General features: G+C 37.2%; 1 protein-coding gene across 1 annotated transcript in view; it reads left to right on the forward strand.

The window, feature by feature from the left end:
• Positions 1–17,490, forward strand: part of SLC41A2 (solute carrier family 41 member 2) — a 136,140-nt gene that overhangs the window by 77,651 nt on the left and 40,999 nt on the right. Inside the window, exons 7-8 of the mRNA XM_060164613.1 lie at positions 3,524–3,671; positions 8,638–8,717. Of these exons, the coding sequence (XP_060020596.1) occupies positions 3,524–3,671; positions 8,638–8,717 (228 nt within the window). The remainder of the gene's footprint in view (positions 1–3,523; positions 3,672–8,637; positions 8,718–17,490) is intronic.

Consider the following 17,490-nt stretch of genomic DNA (forward strand, 5'->3'; position numbering starts at 1 on the left):
TAAATAAGTTCATTTGTATCATTTTTTTAGATTCCACATATAAGTGATATAGTATGATATTTGTCTTTCTCTGACTTACTTCACTTAGTATAATAATCTCTAGATCCATCCATGTTGCTGCAAATGACATTATTTCATTCTTTTTATGGTTGAATAATATTCCATTGCATATCTTCTTTATCCATTCATCTGTTGATGGACATTTAGGTTGATTCCATGTCTTGGCTATTGTAAATAGTGCTGCAATGAACATTGAGGGTGCATGTACCTGTTCAAAATATGGTTTTCTCCGGATATATGCCCAGGAGTGGGATTGCTGGATCATGTGGTAACTCTATAGTGGCTGTACCAATTTACATTCCCACCAACAGTGTAGGAGGGTTCCTTTTTCTCCACACCCTCTCCAGCATTTATTATTTGTAGACTTTTTCATAATGGCCATTCTGACTGGTGTGAGGTGATAACTCATTGTAGTTTTGATTTGCATTTCTCTAATAATTAGCGATGTTGGGCATTTTTTCATGTGCCTGTTGACCATTTGTATGTCTTCTTTGGAGAAATGTTTATTTAGGTCTTCTAACTATATTTTGATTGGGTTGTTTGTTTTTTGGATATTAAGCTATATGAGCTGTTTGTATATTTTGGAAATTAATCCCTTGTCAGTCACATCATTTGCAAATATTTTCTCCCATTCTGTGGGTTGTCTTTTTGTTTTGTTTATGGTTTCCTTTGCTGTGCAAAACCTTTTAAATTTAATAGGTCCCATTTGTTTATTTTTGTTTTTGTTTCCATTACTCTAGGAGACAGATCCAAAAAAATATTGCTGCAATTTATGTCAAAGAGTGTTCTGCCTACATTTTCCTCTAGGAGATTTATAGTATCCAGTCTTACATTTAGGTCTTTAATCGATTTGAGTTTGTTTTTGTATGTGGTGTTAGAGAATGTTCTAATTTCATTCTTTTACATGTAACTGTCCACTTTTCCCAGCACCACTTATTGAAGAGACTGTCTCTTCTCTATTGTATGTTCTTGCCTCCTTTGTTGTAAATTAATTGACCATAAGTGCATGGTTTTATTTCTGGGCTTTCTATTCTGTTCCATTGATCTATATGTCTGTTTTTGTGCTGGAACCATACTTTTTTGATTACTGTAGCTTTGTAGTATAGTCTGAAGTCAGGGAGTGTGATTTTTCCAGCTTTGTTCTTCTTTCTCAGGACTGCTTTGGCTATTTGGGGTCTTTTCTGTTTCCATACAAATTAAAAAAAATTTTGTTCTAGTTCTGTGGAAAATGCTATTGGTAATTTGATAGGGATTGTGTTGAATCTGTAGATTGCCTTGGGTGGCATGCTCATTTTAACAGTATTGATTCTTCCAATCCAAGAATACAGTATATCTTTCCATCTGTTTGTGTTGTCTTCAGTTTCTTTCATCAGCATCTTATAGTTTTCATGGCCTTTTTTCTTGTAGGCAGCTGTTTGTGGATTAGTTTGAGCCTTACAGGGCTTGGTTTTAAGCTTCACTGGACTAGATCTAGCTGTGATCATATAGTGGCTAGTACCCTGCATTGTGGAATAGATCTAGAGTAGACATTACAATAGGGCTAGCCCTACTACTAAGAAGTATCCCTTCTCTGGTCTCCACTGAATGTTCTCAGTTTTCAAAGAGGTGCTCCTATCTAGGGGGTTAGATCTCAAATGACTTCTAGCCCTTTGTACACTCTGGGAATTTTTGTAGTTTACAAATCCCCAATTGTCTTGGCTTAGCCTTGTGGAATTCACCCTATGCATGCATGGCTTGGTATTCAGTTTGCAAGCTCCCTCTCTAATAGCTTCCTCTTCTCCAGTATTCTTCCCTGTAAATTCCTGCTGCCTTAGACTCACTCTGCTGAAATTCTCCCTTCCTGAGCTGTGGTCTGGAATGTGCCTTTAGTCAGAAAGCTCAGGCTATTGTAGGGCTTATCTCATTTCTTTCCCCTCTCTCAGGGATCACAGTCCTGCAATACCAGTTGTCAGTGTCTGAAAACACTTTACTATCTGTCTATCTACATATATTTATAAATCTTATAGTAATTTCCAAAAGCACATTTCAGATTTTGCTCAGAGATGGCATACATCATGTCTACAAAGCTAGACAAATAGCCAAGCCCAAAGTCAATAAGCTTTCCTAAACTCTCTCTATAGGAAAGCATTAACAAGAATGGGGAGAGAATGAATAATTATGATCAAGTAAGGCAATCTACCACAGAGAGGTATAAAAAAATATCCTGGCACTCTGTTATCTGAGTATATCACAAATAGAAAGATGCTAATAACAATGGCAATGATGATTATGTTGCTAGTAAGTGTTCCGTAAATGTTAGCTATGTGCCTGGGTGCTATTCTAGTTAAATTACATGTGTTAATTCTCTTAAGACTCACAATAACCCCATGAAATAGTTATAATAATTTTTACCATTTTATAGATAAGGAAATTTAAATTTATAGAAGTTAAATTTCTTCTTTTTAAATTTTATTTATTTTTTTATACAGGAGGTTCTTACTAGTGATCTGTTTTATACAATATTAGTGTATATATGTCAATCCCAATCTCCCAATTCACCCCATACCACCAGCCCCCGCCACTTTCCCCTCTTGGTGTCCATACGTTTGTTCTCTACATCTGTGTCTCTATTTCTGCCCTGCAAACCAGTTCATCTGTACCATTTTTCTAGGTTCCACATATATGCGTTAATATACGATATTTGTTTTTCTTTTTAGAAGTTAAATTTCTCGTCCAAGGTAAGTTGTAACATCAGATGTGAAACTAAGTAGTCTGGCCAAACTCTGGTTTGCATATTTTTGCATATTAAAGGTTCTGAGTAATTTTGCAGTGGAGAAATCTGTTTATTAAACCTAGTATTTCAATTTCATTTTGGATATTGGAACACTATTCAGAATTAGGAGGATATCTATTATCAATCCATTGGCCAATATTCCATGGAATGCTTGTGCTATAAGATCCTGATGGGTAAAAACAATGTCCTATTAGACTTTATAGTTTGGAGTTAAGAGCACTAACTTCAGTGTCAGACAGATGCCATTTTCTCCCAATTCTTGCTATTTCTTAGTGGTGTTCTTAAGCTCCTAAGCCTCAGTTTCTTCATAAGGTAGGAATGAGTTTCTACCTCATACTTGTGAGGACAATTAAGTGAGACAATGAACATAAAGCATTTAGCACAATATTTGGAAAATGGTAGGAGCCAAGTAATGTTAGATTTTTTACTGTTGTTACTCTTGTTATTATTACTGTTGTTGTTCACATCTAGGTCACATAACTATTTCAATAAATGTTGAATTAATGTGTTAGCTTTCAGTTACATTATTTAACATTTTTACCTTATCTATAGTTTTCAATTTGTTTGAAATTTATAGAAAGTATATAGCATGAGTATGTTTGATAACATATCTTCTGGTAAACTTTTAATACTTACATTTGCTATATGGTTATAAGAGAGATTGAAATGTTGTCTCTTTTTGAATTTTAGAGACCTATTACTACATTCCTCCATTAGTTGGTGTCTTTTTCTTGGCTCTAACTCCTATCTGGATTATAATAGCTGCCAAACATCCAGCCACAAGGACGGTTCTGCACTCAGGCTGGGAGCCTGTGATAACAGCTATGGTTGTAAGTAGGTTAGTATTAAAGTGTGTGTTTGTGCGTGCATGTGGGGGGCAGTTATTCTATATGCATGTATCTATGTATATATTAAAACAAACCAATTGCCTGTTTTTATTTCTTAGGTCAATCATTTTATACAGTCGGTTCTTTATTATCCCAAGTAATAGGGATATAGTGACAAGAGTTATTGAAATCAGTGGATGTATGGAACCTCATTTGCTACCAGTTTCAAACTTTTCCCCAACCAAATCCTTACCAGATTGATGATTAAAATTTAGTGGTGTTTGTCTTTGTCTGTGTGAGTTTTAACCTGACAAGGACATTACTTATTTTGAACAGTAAGTGCTCAGATAAGTATCAGAAAACCTTAGAAATGTACATACCATTTGACTACGCCACTTCTAGGACTCCGACAGGACTTAAAGATATAATTATGGATCTATTCAAGTGATTAAGTTGTAAGAATCTTCATCACAGTGGAATTTTTAATAACAAAAAAGAGAGAGAGAACACCTTAGATGTCTAGCAATCAGATGTTGATTGGATAAATTGTGGCACAGTCACAAAATGGAATATTAGTCAGCCATCAAGAGTAGCATTGCAACATTCCTTTGATGTGGAAAGGTGTTCATTATACATTTGGTGAAAGGAGAAAGCTAGAAAAGAATATGAATTTCCTATTAAAGATGGTAGATTGACACGTTTATCTTCTTCCTTATTGAAGCTATTAAAATGACAGTAAAAGAATAAAAAAGCTATACAACCACAAAAACAGAAGGGGAGCAGAGAGGACAGTAGGTGAAAGATTTACCAAAATCAGTAAGATAGGAATCGATTCTATGGTTGTTAACTGAACTATCAGAATGAAAAAAGCTAAAACCTAACTGTCTGCAGGACAAGGGGACACCGATAAGAAGCAAGCTGAACTGAGCCTCAGAAACCCCAAAAGGTGGAGGATTTAGAGGCACTTAGAACTTCTGAAAGCTGAAATGAAGGGGATTGGTTGAAAGTTAAAGTAAGAAGCAATTAGAACCTAAAAGCCCTTTGCTAGCTTGACCACCCAGGTGACTGCCCCCTCCCATTCTATAGAAGACAAGAATTAACCCTGGAGAGGGTAAATCATAGATCCTCTGGATTTAGAATCACCTGCACCAGTGAGGCTGTGGATTAAACACTGTATAAAAAAACAAGAATTAAGGAAAAGTCTACATGCTGAACAATGAAAACCCGATCCCACTTCCTTTTCTTTTCTCATAGAATGCTGGCACTCTGGCTTTTACCCCCAGGCAAAAAATTAGATAATTCCTTTCTGGGAAAACTCATCAGCTCAAAAGAAAAACCTGCGAAAACTGACCCTGTGGATCCTTTAGTGAAAGAGCTACATGCCCATCTGATCATTCTTCAGTGAGGCCCGCCTGCTGACAAGTTCTGCCCTTGTGCACAGAGAGCTCCAGATATGCTTTGCAGTATCCCTTAAGGAGGAGCAGACAGTAAACGGTCGCCAGACATTTGGTTAAGGCTTTTAACATGACAGAGACAAGAAACAAAAAACAAAAACGTTCCCCCAAAATTGCAGGCATAGTTGAAAAGTCTCCAAAAACGATCACCAGTATCCTCAGAGAAATTAGAGCAGTTATGGCATCTATAATGTAAGAACAGAATTTTCTAATAAGGAGGATTTGAAAAATTGGAAGAGCTCTTGGGAATATAAAAATGTATAAATAGTAGAAACAAAAAGAATTAGAAGAAAAATCTTGAGGGTAGAGTTGAGGAACTATCCTGGAAAGTAGACCAGAAAGCAAAGAGGTGGACAGTTGGAGCAAACAATAAGGAGAGGAAATTATCAAAGAAATAATACAAGAAAATTCCCCAGAATTGAAGAACATGGGCTTCCAGATTTAAAAGGCCCCCTGAGTACCTCGCACAATGAGTAGGAGGGACCCCAAGCAAAGCACATTATCATAAATCCCAAAAGCTTCCAGAGAGAAAAGTCCAGTTGCATATAAGGGATTGGGAATTGGAATGATGTCCAGCTGCAACACCAAGTAATTACCTCACAATTCTGAGGGAAAATTGTTTTGAACATAAAACGTGCTCACGTTTGTATCAAGCAAACATAAGCGTAGACTCAAGAAGCTTTCAGACATGCAGGATCTCAAAAAATTTATTTCCCGTATACCCTCTCATATAAAAGCTGAGAGAAGATGTCTATCAAAATGAGGAAATAATCAAGAAATAAGATGACACGGGAATGAGGAAACCTGTGACAACATGTGGTTCATTTTTCTATGATGTAGATTGTGTTTTCCTGGAGGATTTGGTCAACAGGATCCCATGAAATGTTGGGACCTGGTCATAGTACATAAACCAAGACCCATCGTGGGGAGGTGAAGGGAAGGTACAGAATGACAGCTGAGCATCAGACCTATAGAGCAACTGTCCAGGTTGGCAAGACAGTGACCTTAAGAAGGAATGTCTCTAAGGGAAAAAAAAGGGAACTGATTGGTTACCTAATAAGTATGTATTCAGAGGCCATTCATTAACTTTGTTCCAAATTTGATTCTGAATTAGTAATAAGTACCTAAAAAAATTAAGAAAAATATGAAACAAGGCAAAACAGTACAAATGGGGAGATCTCAACACACTTTGTGGCCCAGTTGTGAATAATGATTTCACTGTTAAAGTAAAACCTAAATATTTCACCAAAAATTATAATATAACCAGATTGGCAGGATAGAGGAAGGAAGGGAATTGTGAAGGGACTAATGTGGGGAGGGAAGGGTAAGAGAGACTAAATGCTCACCTGCCATAGTGGACGTCATTAGGTAGATGTCTAAAATTAAAAATCAAGAAATAGTATAAATATGCTGTTTAGAAATAGAGGATTAAATGCCAGAAGAAACAGTTAAAGAAGTTAAAAAGAATTGCTAGTGGAGAGCAGGATGTGTTGTTAGGGCTAGGGGCTATTTTATAAGCTTTGTGGTACTTTCGCCTTTTAAATGATGCATGTATGTTTGTTTGATAAAAATCAAATTTAATACAAGTGAAGAAAACTACTTTTACAATTTGAGTTTTTATTTTTAAAAATATACATGTTTTGGACTTCCCTCGTGGCTCAATGGTTAAGAATCCGCCTGCCAATGCAGGGGACACAAGTTCGAGCCCTGGTCTGGGAAGATCCTGCATGCCACGGAGCAACTAAGCCCGTGCACCACAACTACTGAGCCTGCGCTCTAGAGCCCGCGAGCCACAACTACTGAGCCCCCGTGCCACAACTACTGAAGCTCGTGAACCTGGAGCCCGTGCTCCACAGCAAGAGAAGCCACTACAATGAGAAGCCCGCACACTGCAATGAAGAGTAGCCCCCGCTCACCTCAACTAGAGAAAGCCTGCGTGCAGCAACAAAGACCCAACACAGCCAAAAATAAATAAATTTATTTAAAAATATATATATATGTTTTAAAATGTCTGGGAGGCTATATATCAACATGGTAACAGTATAACCCTGAATGATGTAACTGTGGTTGATTTTTTTTTTTTTTTTTTGCGGTACGCGGGCCTCTCACTGTTGTGGCCTCTCCCGTCACGGAGCACAGGCTCCGGATGCGCAGGCTCAGCAGCCATAGCTCACAGGCCCAGCCGCTCCACGGCATGTGGGATCTTCCTGGACTGGGGCACGAACCCGTGTCCCCTGCATCGGCAGGCGGACTCTCAACCACTGCGCCACCAGGGAAGCCCTATGGTTGATTTTTATTTTCTTCTTTTTGTTTGTATTTTCTAATTTTTCTATGATAAGTTTTTATCACCTGGGTAATAAAAATATTTAAAAATGTATTTTAGCAAGTGTTCATGTTATATACACAGCATGATCTGTGTGTTTTGGCATGGAGATTTATTCTTTGACATATAACTAGTTTATTCTATGAAATACATAGTTTTTTAAATTATGTAGTAAAATATTTCTAAGGATGACTGTTTTTAGACTTTATAGTATACCTTTTAATGGGAACTCCTAGCAGTTTAGGCATATTTAGCCATTCATTTATATTATTAAAGAATTAAAATAGTAAAGATTTAATAATTTCCTAATATTAACTATCAGGTAGTGGTAAGAACATTTGATCTGATAGTTGACCATCAACCCTGTTCTCTGACAGCATATAGTTCATTTTTCTGTAATGTGAATTGCATTTTCCTGGAAGATTTGGCAACAGGATCCCATGAAATACTGGGACTGACACTGTTTTATAGTACGTAGACCAACAGACTGAAGTTAACCAATTGTTAATGGTCTTGGAAACAAACAAACAAAAAATCTCCAAGCTCCATTGAGACACTGAGAGTGTATATCTTGCCACTGTATAGCTGTATGTTATTTTTCCAGACCTCTGTTCTTCAGATCAGCTCTTTCTATGGCTGCAACTCATTGTTTTAATTTACCAATGGTCAGACACTGTAATCTACTATATCTAGTTTTAACACAATAAAAGTCATCTCTTTAATGGCTTGCTTACTTCAAATATGAAAAGATACTCTTTAAACCTTCTTTTAAATTATAAGGGTAATAAATGCACATGGTTTTTAAAAAACTAATAAGTACAGAAGGATACAAAATGACCATGAGTCTCCTGTCAGTGTCACCTGTAGGGGTGGACATTGTTAATAATTTCTTACATGTCCTTCCAGACATTTTAATGCACTTACAGTCTATGCTTTTTTCCTTTTTACGTGTAACGTATGTAAACACGTAGACCAGAAGGAGAGCCCTGAAACGTGGGGCTACAGCTTATGCCATGTTTTGTTTTCACCATTTTGCTTTTGACAGTGATTTTTACTTTGAATATTTTTTCTTTTTATTCAATTTTTCAAATGTCTAAATATTTTATGTTTAAAAGTAGGGGTGTTTGTATATCAAGAACAACTTCCAATTAGTCCATTTCCTTTCCTCTTCCCTAAATTATATGCTTTTGCTTCTTTCAGCATCGGGGGCCTTATTCTGGACACAACTGTATCTGATCCAAACTTGGCTGGGATTGTTGTCTACACACCAGTTATTAATGGTAAGAATTAGATATACTGTTTCATAACGATATCCTATCTCTCTATATCCTTAGGTACAAACAGGAACCTTTGGGTTCAGATTTTAAGAGGTCTATCTTCCCATTCTATTCATTTGATTTTCAATCCCAGGTTGTTGCTCATGGTGGAAACTACACTGTATGTTCTCAGTATGCAGAACACATTTTTGAAAAGAACTCTCACTTAATCTTATCTCTAGGTATTAGTTTGAGAATCAGACATACCTGATTTTTAAGATTCCTGTGGCAAAATAGGATATTCCAATTCTATATTATCATTAACTTTGGGCTGACCTGCTTTCTTGTGCTGCTGTGTTGCTGTCCCTGTCAATTTTTGTGGATAAATTAGAGTTAGCTAGGTTTAAGCACTGCTGGAGTCAATTCACTCCATTAAAATCTATCACTCCTCTGTTGATCCCTTTCAAATCTGCCTTATATTTTTTCTTATCTATAAAATGGGAATTATAATACTTAAATTCACAGGGGTTTTTATATAAATTCCATTTAAAAAGACAGATTTAATCCAGTCCTACTGGCTTTTGGGCTGACATTCACTAAATTGGATTTTGGTATAGCCTAAGCCAATAAAATTTAAAATAATGCTACCTGGGGAAAACTGTATCACAGGATATATGACACATTTAATATAAATTACTTTTGTATATTTATGAATAAGGAAATATGTTATACAAAGGCAACTTCTCTAAAATCTAATTTCATATCTACAATTTTTACTGAACATTTTAATTTTGGGGTACCTGAACAAATTTCCCCTAGAGATGCCCCTCCCAGTTTTCCTGGTAGCACCATTCTCCCCATCACCTGCCCTTAACATCATGGACCCATTTGATTCAACCTGGTTCTTTCATCCTCTTTGAATAGATAATGACCAAGTCTTGTCTATTTGTACATTAACATAATTCACTTGTTCATTTATTTATATAACAAGTATGTCTTACTACTGTAGTCTACTAATGTCTCAGTTCAACCATCATTCAAGTAATAAAGTAGGCTTCCTGACTCACTCCCTATTCAATGCAAGTTGAACGTCACTAGTAGATGGGTCTACCTTAAACATCGTTTTTATTGCATTAGTTTTAAGCTGATGAACTTGACAGTGGTTTCCTCCTGCCTGTCAAATCAAATTAGAACTCTTCTGCCTAGCTATCAAGACTCTCTCTATATGCTCTTGGACGCACACAACTTTATCCTTTATCATTGCGATTTGCTTCTTGCATTGTGGCCATACAGAGATCTAATTTTCACTGCCTGGAATAACTATCACTTTCTTTCCCCCTGTCCGAATCCTCTCAGTGACTATTACTTGATGAATTCACTAGCATGAATATTACCCAACAATGACTGTTAGAACTGTATTGCCCAGCATCTCAGTGAGAAATTTAACTTAAATTACAACCCCGTTATTAGTAAGATTTTAGTGAGTATCTCTGTTATTTTGCCTTTTACGAGAAACAGTTTGCTAAAGTGCCCTCATTGGAAGTCTGTGCATGGCATGGCATAGTGGTAAAATCTTTTTTCTGTCTCAGTAAGTAAACCTCTTAGTTGGGTATCACAGTGAACACATTTTATGTTACATTATGCTCTTTAAAAACATTGATTGAGAAGATTCACTCCATGCTTCTCAAAAAAGTTGTAACTTCTGAGAACTGAATTTCGTTTTAAGTGTGCTGAGACGTACTATTTAAAAGACCCCTCCCTGTTTTATCACCATCGTCATCATCTGCTATTTTTTCCATATTTATTTACTTATTTATTATTTATTAATTTATTTTGGCTGCACTGGGTCTTCGTTGCAGCGTGCAGGATCTTTAGTTGCGGCATGTGGGCTTCTTAGTTGAGGCATGCGGACTTTCTTTAGTTGCTGCATGCGAACTCTTAGTTGTGGCATGCATGCGGGATCTAGTTTCCCACCAGGGACCGAACCCAGGCCCCCTGCATTGGGAGCGCAGAGTCTTACCCACTGTACCACCAGGGAAGTCCCCATCATTTGCTATTTAGTGAGTACCTACTCTGTGGCAGATTACTTTTAGTTCTTTTATGCATGTTATTTAATCCTCAAATAAAGATAAGGTCTCATATCTAGCAAATGATGGTTTAAACCCAGATCTGCTTGATATCCCAAAGCCTGTGACTTCTTTCCTTCAAAATGAACAGCTACTAATTTATCTGTTATATTAGATACGGGAATACACACTTTGTTTAAAGGCGTATCTGTGTTTATACTGTGATGAGGGTATCTTTTAATGCTTATTAACATCTCTCAGAACCAGTAACATTTTTAAAAAATATATTTCATGTAACAATAGTTCTTGAGGTGTTGAAAAGTGAGTTCTGTGGTCAGCTAAGTTTTGGAAACATTAGGTTAAAAAGATTTCTTTTCCACAGGATGCTGTGAGTCTCCCCTTCTGGAACTTTTGTTAGAGAGGGGTTGGAATTTCTGGATCTAATCTTCTTTCTAAACCCTAGACCATACTTTGAGAACTACTGATCTAGGTCTTATTATATCCTTATCACCTACTTTCAAATAATAATATACCACTTTATATAAAGGATAAGAACCTTATATTAGTATACTTGGATTTTCACTCTTTCTTATGGGCTCTTTTTGTCATACATTTTACTTTGCTATAAATCCTATAACATTATTTTTGCTTTAAACAAGTATTTTTTAAAAAGATAAAAAATGAGGGGGTGGTATCTTGTACATTTCCCCAGATTTTTCACATTTTCAGCACTCTTCTTTCCTTTGTGTAGATTCAGATTTCCATCTGGCACTGCCTTCCATCTTCCAGAAGAAGCACCTTTAATGTGTCTTACAGGGCAGCTCTGCAGAGAAAACAGAGGCTTTAGGCAGGTGTCTCCCAGCTTCCTTCTCCTTCCTTTCCCTTCAGCTCTAACAGTGTCTACTCTTAACCTTTTTCACTCCATCTCAGAAGAAGTGCAGACTCTTTTATCTAAGACCATTACACCTCCAATGGGATCCTTACTCTCAGTTATCTTAACTTTTCCTGTATCTTCCATACCTTCCTCTCTTCCATCTTTCCTCTTTTTTTTTCATGTTTCCTCTTTAGTTTACAATTGTACTCGACTCTTTCGTTCTAAATCACCTTTCCCACAGTGTTCTGCCTTCTCAAGCTTCTGTTTTCTCCCATCTACTCTTTACAACCAAACTTTTCAAAGTGTAGCCTGTACTTGTAAAATTTCTTACAATGTCTTCTATCCCTCTCACTCTACATAACTTTTTTTACTGAGCTCCACAGTGACCCCCTAATTACTTTATCCAGTAACTTGTTTTCAGTCTTCATTCTGTTCAGCTGTTTGATACTAGTTAATCTGCCCTTTTGCAACTCTCCCAATTCTCCTCCCATTCTCTGAAAATTCTTCTCCATTTTCCTTCACTAACTCCTCCTTTCTAATTGCCTCTTTAAGTATGTGTATTTTTCCAGACTCTGTTCTTGATCATATTCTATTCTCACTTTTCACCTTCTTTATGAGGGATATTGTCTAGTTCAGAGGTTTTCAAAGTGTGGTCCCCAGACTAGCAGCATCACCTGGGATCTTGTTAGAAATGCAGATTCTCAGGCCTCAGCCCAGACCTCCCATGTCAGAAAGTCTAGTGTAGAACCCAGCAATTGATTCTGACACATGCAAATGTTTGAGAACCATTTGTCTTAGTTATGTGACTTCAGCTTTCTATCCCCTGTCTCGACCTTCATTCACTTCCAGATCCATACTTTAAACAGATATTTCCACACGGAAGATCCAAAGCTCCAAATTGAACTCATTATCTTCCCCCCAAACCTGCTCTTCCTTCCGGGTTTCCTGTCAGTTAGTGGTATTATTATCTACACAAACAAAACATCCCAAAGTCACATACTCCCTTTCTCTAAATGCCCTCTCTTTTTATCTGCTCTTGAAATAACTTCTGAGTTAGTCTCAACCCTTTGTCTCCCCGTGCTCCCTGGTTTTTGTTCATTCATCTTCCCTGGGTACATCTGCATAAATTGTCTCCCTGCCTCTACTATCACCCATTGTAACCTGTCTGTCCTCCATACTGCTGTTAGAGTTAGCTTCCCGATCAACAAAGCTGATCCTGTCCCTTGCTTACTTAAAGATCACAGTTAAGTTTCCTGGAGATAAAGTACAAATTATCTAGCTCAGTAAGCCCAATCTCAGTAAGCCCAATCTGCCCTAAAATCACCCTCTCTAATCTCATTTCTCCACCACTCCACCAATTCTTAAAACTCTCATCTTGTTGAATTTTTGTTGCTTTCTCAAAAAGATCATGTCATTTCTCTATACCATTCCTTTGTACCCGATGTTCCCTCTGTCTCACTTCCCTTCTTTTACTTACCAAGTTCTGCTCATTCATTCAGACCCAATTAAAATGTCACCTCTTCTGCAAAATAGTTCCCTTTGGGAATTCCCTGCCAGTCCAGTGGTCAGGACTCTGCACTTTCACTGCCGAGGGCATGGGTTTGATCCCCAGTTGGGGACCTAAGATACCGCAAGCCATGCGGCATGGCCAAAAAAAAAAAAAAAAGTTCTCTTTTCTATGCTTCCACAGCATACTTTTAACATACATAATTATTTTATATGATGATTCTTTTTTGTATGACTCTCTAGTGCCTAGAGATAGTGCCTAGCATGTTAGGATTTGGTAATTGCTGGATGAATAAATGCATGAGTTTAAGGAACATGCTTTGTTTTGCTGCAAAGTACATGTCACCGAATTTGAAGTTATCTTATTAAATAACACAACTTAGATTATACCCGAAACATTTCATATACTTAGGAACTGGTGAAGTGCATTAAAAAAAGGCAAAAATAAATAAATAAATAGAAAAATGGTTCTTACTATTTGTATAAAAAACTTAGCAGTGATGGCAACGTTTATTACTTTCCTTAACAATTTCTCCTGCGTGTAACCATAGAAATTGGTTTCTCAGCATTTCCTCCTCTTTGGTATATTCTACAAGCTTTTTAGATAGGAGTGAATATTTATAAATTTATTTATTTATTTATTTTTGGCTGCATTGGGTCTTTGTTGCTGCACGCGGGCTTTCTCTAGTTGCATCGAGTGGGTGCTACTCTTCGTTGTGGTGTGTGGGCTTCTCATTGAGTGGCTTCTCTTGTTGAGGAGCACGGGCTCTAGGCGCGTGGGCTTCAGTAGTTGTGGCTCACAGACTCAGTAGTTGCGGCTTGCGGGCTCAGTAGTTGTGGCACACGGGCTCTAGAGCGCAGGCTCGGTAGTTGTGGCACACAGGCTTAGTTGCTCCACGGCATGTGGGATCTTCCTGGACCAGGGATCGAACCCTTGTCCCCTGCATTGGCAGGTGGATTCTTAACCACTGTGCCACCAGGAATGCCCGGAGTGAATATTTAGATAGGAGCTCTTTAGACACTGAAAGAAGTTAGCAATCCCAGGAGTGAATATTTTGTGGACAGAAAGAGTTGAGCTAGAGATCAATTGGTTAGAAGAGGGATGAGCTCAGTTAGTGTAGCCAGGGGAAATGATGCAGAAGGAACCATTTCTTCAGTGTTTTGGAAGGGATTTGAGAGTTCAGTTTTTGTTGAGTAGAAGCAATGGCTAAATAAATGAAGGTATAGCCTTAGATAGAATGTTATGAACAATCAAAATTAAAAAATTACATTTCACATAACAACAAAGATGAATTTTAGGAACTTAATATATGTGAATTATTCCATTTCTATAAAGTTCAAAAGCATGTTTAGGAATACACATATATGTGGTCATAACATAGAAAACAAGAGAATGAAAAACACAATTCAGGATAGTTACTCTGATTGACGAGGAAGGACATGGGATTGGGGAAGGCACATAGGGTACTTCAAATGTAAAAATCATGCTATATTCCTTTTCTTAAATTGGGTGATGGGTACATGGGTGTTTTTGCAATATGGTTATTTATAGCTTATGTGTATTTTATAAATATTTCTGTATCTATTAAATATTTAGTACAAAATAAAAATCCTGGAAGTAGCACTTTTAGATTTCTTATTAAATGGTTGACTATGAAAAGAAAAGAATTAGAATAACAGCTAGGTGTCCAAATGAAGAATTTCCAAGGTAGGAGGGATATAGGTATGTTTATTGACAAGGAGGCAAAGGAATAATAGAAAAGGAAAGATGGAGGATGCATGAGAGATGGTGAAGAAGGAAAGGGCAAAGTCCACAGAATGATGGGCTACAAAGTAGCCTTGGAAAGAAAGGATACCCCTTATTACTTCAATGTGGTAAGAAAAGGAGTCCTGAAGAGAGACTAAGGTGAAGGGCCTTACCTATAATGACATTCTCAGTTGTCCCAAGAAGGTAGATAGATTTCCCAACCTGTTTCATGTCGTGACACACACAGAAAATTGTAATATTAGATGGCACACTAGGGAGAAGAAGGAGGCCACTTGGAACCAGAGGCAACCAGCCTGCCCCTGCAGAGCTTCGAAGGTCAGTATCTTGACACAGCTGTAAACTATTCAAGGCATCCTGGTTTGGGAAGTTCCGATCGAGGCAGTGTTTCTCAACCTTTTTTTCATTATGACCCTCTGAGGGAACCATTTAAAACATTTTTTCCCCTAAATGTTCCCACCCATGAAATTTTAATATCACAGATATCCAGTTTATCCATTTCTATACCGTATGTATATCCGTGCTTTATACATAAAATGAGTGAAAAATTTTTTTCTCCCCCCAAGAACAAATTTTTGTCCCCACTAAGAATGCATGATCTAGGGTAAGGGAAGCAGAAAATTTGGAGACCTCGTAAGTCACTCATCAGGTTGCCGACACGTACATTGGAAGGAAGTGGTAGAGGTGAATGTGCCTGCCCTCATTTAGAGGAAAGGGTCTTCACTCTGAGGGGCTTACATGTATTTCTTCTTAAAAAAAAAAAAAAATGGAAGACACATCTCCACTATCCCTTTGCATTTCTTGAAACTAAAAGAGCAGTTCCTGTGTGTGAGTTCTGATAAGGAGTCATGAAAGGAGGAGAGGTGAAAATGCAGAGATGTGTGGAGATGGCCAAAATATGTAGGTATATATGGAAGATACTAGATCTGCTGTGCTGTTGATTATAAGGCTTTGCTTTTGAACAAAATGAACTTTTATTTCAGGTTCCCTTAGGAATGCCCAAAAGAATTATTGACATAATTTGAAATATATTCTATGGTGTGAAATCTGTTCTGTGCTAAACATTTGCTGGAAACATATATTTCTAAATTTAATAAAACATGAAGTTGGATTTTAAAGCAGTCCTTTGATGAACCTTCTGAATTTGTTCATACTATCAAACTTTCTGTTATCAGTGGAGCTCATTCTAGCAATAAGGCACTTAGAAATTAGGTCTTATGGATACTGAAAGCTCTCACTAATTAGTATGTTGAAAATCTGTTTTTTATTAATGTTATTAATTTATGTGACAATCTTTAAAAGCTCTCTACTAGCTCTAGTAGTGCAGTTAGTCTGTGAGGAATTTAAGTAATTTAAAAGAAATGCTGGGGGCTTCCCTTGTGGCACAGTGGTTGAGTCCGCCTGCCGATGCAGGGGAGCCTGTGCTCCGCAACGGGAGAGGCCACAACAGTGAGAGGCCCGCGTACCGCTAAAAAAAAAAGAAATGCTGATAGACTTGCTCTTAATAGAAATGTAGAGTATGTTGTGATAGCGAGAAAGCATTTCTGACATTAAGGGAAGCTATTCAAGGTAATAATTCTGCTATAGTTTAAAAATATAACCGGTGATCATGATGAGATCATGATGGGGTTTTAACTTAATGAGCGGTTAAAACTTTAATAAGTTTCTATACTAGTTATGTTAATTATTTTGTCTTTCACATGATGCCTTTAATCTACTTGGAACTGATTTTTGTGTATAGTATGAGAATAGGGGTCCAATTTCATGGTATTTTTTTGGCATATTAATAACTGTCTTGGTACTATTTATTGAAAAATCTATACCACTCTTTATTGATCTGCAGTACCTCTTTTGTATATCACAGATTTCAAGTGTATGCGTGCGTGTGTGCATGTGTAGTTACCAGGTTAAAAAAGTACCCCTCGGGCTTCCCTGGTGGCGCAGTGGTTGAGAGTCCGCCTGCTGATGCAGGGGACACGGGTTCGTGCCCCGGTCCGGGAAGATCCCACATGCCGCGGAGCGGCTGGGCCCGTGAGCTATGGCCGCTGAGCCTGCGCGTCCGGAGCCTGTGCTCCGCAACGGGAGAGGTCACAGCAGTGAGAGGCTCGCGTACCGCAAAAACAACAACAACAACAACAACAAAAAAGTACCCCTCAATTCCTGGTTTGCTAAGAGTTTTTAATAATAAATAATAAAATGATGAATTTTATCAAATTTTCTGCATTTATTCATATAATCATATTATTTTTCCCTTCATTTATTTGTTAATGTACCATATTATATTTTCAATTATTAAATCAGCCTTATATTCCTAGCATAAATGCAGTTTTGTTGTGGTGTATTACACATTTAACATTTTGCTGGGTTTGGCTTGCCAACAGTTTGATATCTTTTTTACATTTATTTTTATTCATAAGATTGGCTTATAATTTTCCTTTTTCATATTGTCATTGTTGGATTTTGAACTCAGAGTTATGCTAGTCTCATTATGTGAGTTAGATATACTTACTCATACACTTTATACTGTAAAGTAATGTAAGATTTTGTAATCTATTCTTTTTATTATTATTTGTTACTTAAATATTT

This window comes from Lagenorhynchus albirostris, chromosome 11, assembly GCF_949774975.1.
Source record: "Lagenorhynchus albirostris chromosome 11, mLagAlb1.1, whole genome shotgun sequence".
NCBI classification, from domain to species: domain Eukaryota; kingdom Metazoa; phylum Chordata; class Mammalia; order Artiodactyla; family Delphinidae; genus Lagenorhynchus; species Lagenorhynchus albirostris.